This window comes from Microtus ochrogaster, chromosome 26 (assembly GCF_000317375.1).
Source record: "Microtus ochrogaster isolate Prairie Vole_2 chromosome 26, MicOch1.0, whole genome shotgun sequence".
Taxonomy (NCBI): Eukaryota; Metazoa; Chordata; class Mammalia; order Rodentia; family Cricetidae; genus Microtus; species Microtus ochrogaster.
This window is the reverse complement of record NC_022025.1, coordinates 3,253,495-3,258,243: the sequence shown is the minus strand read 5'-3', so window position 1 is coordinate 3,258,243 and position 4,749 is coordinate 3,253,495. Positions and strand designations below refer to the sequence as shown.

The 4,749-nt window shown below is 39.7% G+C and overlaps 1 protein-coding gene across 5 annotated transcripts in view; it reads right to left on the bottom strand.

The window, feature by feature from the left end:
* Window positions 1-4,749, bottom strand: part of Cdk14 (cyclin dependent kinase 14) — a 534,756-nt gene that overhangs the window by 392,054 nt on the left and 137,953 nt on the right. For all 5 annotated transcript variants that reach the window (XM_005358306.2, XM_026784636.1, XM_026784637.1 and 2 more), the window contains one exon: window positions 2,294-2,388. In XM_005358306.2, coding sequence (XP_005358363.1) covers window positions 2,294-2,388 — 95 coding nt within the window. The remainder of the gene's footprint in view (window positions 1-2,293; window positions 2,389-4,749) is intronic.

Sequence of the window (4,749 nt, the reverse complement as noted above, 5' to 3'; positions counted from 1 at the left end):
ACACACACACACACACACACACACACACACACACGAACACAATCTGTCATTTAATCTTAAGAAAGTAATAGAGGAGGAGAACTGTGGGAAAGAGGAAAAGGTGCTTCTATATGTGGAACTGTATGCCAAAGGAGAAAGGAAAAAGGAGTAAAATAAAAGCTTACAATTTCAAACTAAAAGATTTGGGAAAGGTGGAGTAAATGTTTAATACAAAAGGATGTCAACAATGACAATACGTTTGGGTTTAGATCACTTATATTTATTCAAAACCCAAGAAGTCCTTCAACCAAAGAACGGATAAAGAAAATGTGGCACATTTACACAATGAACTCAGATGTTAAAATAATGATATCATAAAGTCTGCAGGCAAATGGATGGAACTAGAAAAACTCATACAGAGGTCATCCAGACCCAGAAAGGTAAATATGGAATATATTCTCTTCCATATGGATATTAGTCATTAAGTATATGATAACCACACTATAATCTGTAGACCCAGAAAGGTTAGATATACAGACAGGGTCTAGAGGAGACACATAGATTTATTTCCCTGGGATAGAGGAATAGAATAGACTTTACGGGTGAACTTGTGGCAGGTGGGGGTAGGAACAAAAGAATTAGGTAGGGAGAGGGAGGGGAGGGAGAGTAGTGGAAAAGAATGCAGGGAGAGACAGCTGAAACGGGGAGGGGTCATTTGAAGAAAGATATGGAAACGTAGTTCAGTGGAAACTTCCTAAGATATATAATGGTGATCCTAACAATGGGGGATATGGAGTTACCTATCCACCTCTTGTTGCTAGGAACAGGGACTGGACTGCATTCAACTGACTTATTGGCCAAGGGTGATGTAGGTGTTGCTTTCTATGTGTTGCTTTCATTGATTAATTATTAAAGAAACTGCTTGGCCTTTGGTAGGCCAGCCCTTAGGTGGGTGGAGTAAAGAAAACAGAATGCTTGGAGAAAGAAGCCGAGTCAGGCAGTCGCCATGATTCTCCCACTCCACACAGACGCAGGGTAAGATCTATCCTGGTAAGCCACACCTCGTGGGGCTACACACATTATTAGAAACGGGTTAAAGCAAGACGTGAGAGCTAGCCAGTAAGAGGCTAGAGCTAATGGGCCAAGCAGTGTTTAAAAGAATACAGTTTCCATGTAATTATTTCGGGGCATAAGCTAGCCAGGCGGCCAGGAGCTGGGGCGGCAGGGAAGCAGCCCGTTGTTCCATACTACACAAGGGGATCACATAAAAATCCCCAAACAATCCAGGCTGATGCTAAGACAATGGATTCCTCTCTGCACACTGACAGTGGGGTCTCACTGCTGAATACAACATCCATACAACTCACTGAATATGGAGAAGTCCAGCTGCTACCTACCGGGAGCCTTCATCCCTACATTCTAGGGTCTTTGATGCAAGAAGACATTCTGAAGGTTCACAAAAGAGAAGCATGAACACCAAGCCCGACATAAAACCTTTGACCTACAATGTGACCAGATACTCTAGGGCAACAGTAGCCCCGAACCTTTAGGAGTAGCAATCAATGTCTGGTTTGACTAAGGCCTATCGCATTAGACAATCCCTCACACTGTTGGGTGATCAAGAAGCAGAGACTAGAGCGCACAGAGACCTAGGGTAAAACAAAACACTACTGATCTAAAAAAAAAAAAAAAACCTCAATAAAATAACTCGTAATGCTATTCTGCTATACTCATAGATCAGAGTCTCATTCGGTCATCGTCAGAGAGGCTTCCTTGACAGCAGACAGGAAAGGTGCAGAGACAGACATTAGTAGAGACAGAATCTACATGGGATGTCTCCATTAAATCCCTCCCCAGAGCTCAGAGAAACCTGGGCAAGAGGAGGCAAAGAGTTAGAAAAAGTGTAAGGCCAGAGAGAATGGAGGCCATCTGCAGAACAGACCTGCTGAATCAACTAAGCAAAGCACGCATGAGCTCACAGAGACAGGGCAGCAGCAGGCACAGGGCCTACAGAGGTCTGCACCAGGCTATCTGTGCATATAGTACAGAGCTTAACTCAGTGTTCTGGGGGCCCTTCGAGTGTATATAGTCAGCATATATTGTATGAGAAAATAATCTATTTTCAATAAATGGGGAAAATGAAAAAAATAATAAATGGTAAACCTGGAAAATAATTCTCATTTGAGGATTCTAGCTCCATTGAGAAAAAGTAAGCTATGTGAAGAAAACCACTTCCATTAGCTTTTAGACTTGTTTAAAGCAAGGTCACAGATACCCTGCACATATGACTTGTTCTTTAAAATATTTAACTTACTTGCTTTTCCCTTTGTAGACTGTTGCATAAGATCCTTCTCCTAGTTTCTCCAGTTTTTCATAGGAGTCAGCTTTTCCAAACTTGGGACTTGTTGGCTAAACACGGAACAGCAGGAAAACAAAACATTGTTTCAGTACCAATTTGTTGACAATGAGTAAGTAACATTTTCTGATATCAGAATATTTTTAAAACAAGGCAGTAAACAATCATTGTACAAATTCAGAATATACAAACACATGGAGAATTATATTTGCCCATAATCTAACCAGGGTAGCACTGTAAATATTTTGATATAGCATCACCCAAGGCTATCTTGCTAGAAATTGTTTATAGAGATGTCGTGACATTCAATGTACATGCTTTATGACCTGTGTTCTCACATTCAATGTGTTATGAACATTTTCCACATTTGACATAATATTCTAAATTATAGATTAATAAACTGGTATATGCAGATCAAACATACTCTATCCAATATTTTTATACATCCCATTGATGTAGAATAATTATTACTTTGTTTCAGCAATAGGGGAGGGACCAAAAGAAAATTTGTGATACATGAAACTTGTACAAAAATCACATTTGACTACCCACAAAGTTCTATTAGAATGGCCATCTTAACTATGACTTTCTAGTTATAATGAGAATGTGGTTACTACATGTATTATACAGCTGCTGATGCTGGGAATACTATGTTCCTCTACAGCATCATGACTGTGTAACACTTAGTCCGAAAGTACTCCTCCAACATATTTCATCAGTAAATCACATAGATAACGTAAACTATTTAGAGATAACTGATCATTCTAACCTTGCATTCTCACAGGTCATAAAATTGTTAAGAACTGACCAATGAAATCGAGGAGTGTCTGCACCGCAAAGGGGACGAGCATCAGAGTGGCAAGATGGCCGACAGGGTGGGAGAAAAGCTTTGCAACTGGGTATATGGTAGAGGATTCACACAGGCAATAAAGAAGGTCCCAAAGAATTAAACATGAAAACCCATCTAATCAATAAGTAGGTGAATAAATACAACTGTTCTTAAAGGTAGAACTTCAGACAGCCAGTATGTGGAAACTGTTCAACACCCTTAGCCATCAAGAAAATGCAAATTAAACAACACCGTGATGCCATCTCACCCCATAAGACCGGCTGTCACCAGGAAACAGCATGACAAAAAATGCTAGAGAAGTTTCATGCACGCTCGTGAGAGTGTAACCTGGTTGTTTTGCTATGGAAAAGAGGCACTCACAATACACAAGATGAGTAGCAGATTAATTTGATGAGAATATGGTCCATACACACAGTGGAGTTTTATTCAGCCATAAAGAAGGTGAAATATAGCACCTTCAGGAAAACTAATAGAGATTTTCATTAACATGATAAATCTGATGTAAAAATAAAAATGATAACATAAGCAACACAAATCAGACTCAAATACATGAACCATATTTTCTGTCATATATGGACACATACTTATGTGTGTGTGTGAGGCCATATGTAGGACATATACAGATATGAAATAAGAGAGACTATGATGAGGAAGGAAAGGGGATAAATGGGGGAGGGTAAAGAGAGAAAGAAGAAAACACAATGCCCCATATTTCCCCTCATATGCAGAATCTAGACTTGTCACACACACGAAAGCAGAGGAGAGACTACTTACAGGGAGAAAGTTGTACACTGAGGTTGCAGGAGAGAAGAGCAGGGAGGTCAAATACAGAAAGTACAATGATACAGATGAATGACAGGTCACAAAGAAGCCCCTGACTTGCATTCCAACTGTAGCAATTAATTAAAAATGAAAATACTAAATATGTTCTCTTGTCCCCAGCCCACAGCAAACGCAACACAGTGACTAAAGATACATTCTTCGAAAGTAACAGTTCATGATTTTGAAAAAAGAATTATCTAACCAGACATTTTGAGGAATCTTGAATGGCATAATGCAATTGGGAGTAAAATTTCAGAGAAATGACCCTAAACCCATGAGAAAACTATTAGATTAAAATAGCAGAAACCTTTCCATATACATGAGAAAGGTAAGGGGAGACTTGATTTTATAAAAACAGGAAGGACAGAGGAGAATGAGGTCACTGAGTTAGAAGGGCCAAGCAAAGACTCGGCCAGCATCTACAAAAACGACAATGTACAATTACAAATGGCCGACAAATATTTAAAACTGCATTCAGCATCCCTAGTCATCAGAAAAATGCAATTAAACCTAAGGGTATAACCATGGCTTTTTTTCTTAACAGTTTTATTTTAATGAAAATATAATTATACCATGGCTTTTTCGATCCAATCAACAGAAGCAAGCGAACAAAATAGAATAAGCTGACAGGTTTCTCAAATAAAAACATGAGTACAGCCGGGCGGTGGTGGCGCACGCCTTTAATCCCAGCACTCGGGAGGCAGAGGCAGGTGGATCTCTGTGAGTTCGAGACCAGCCTGGT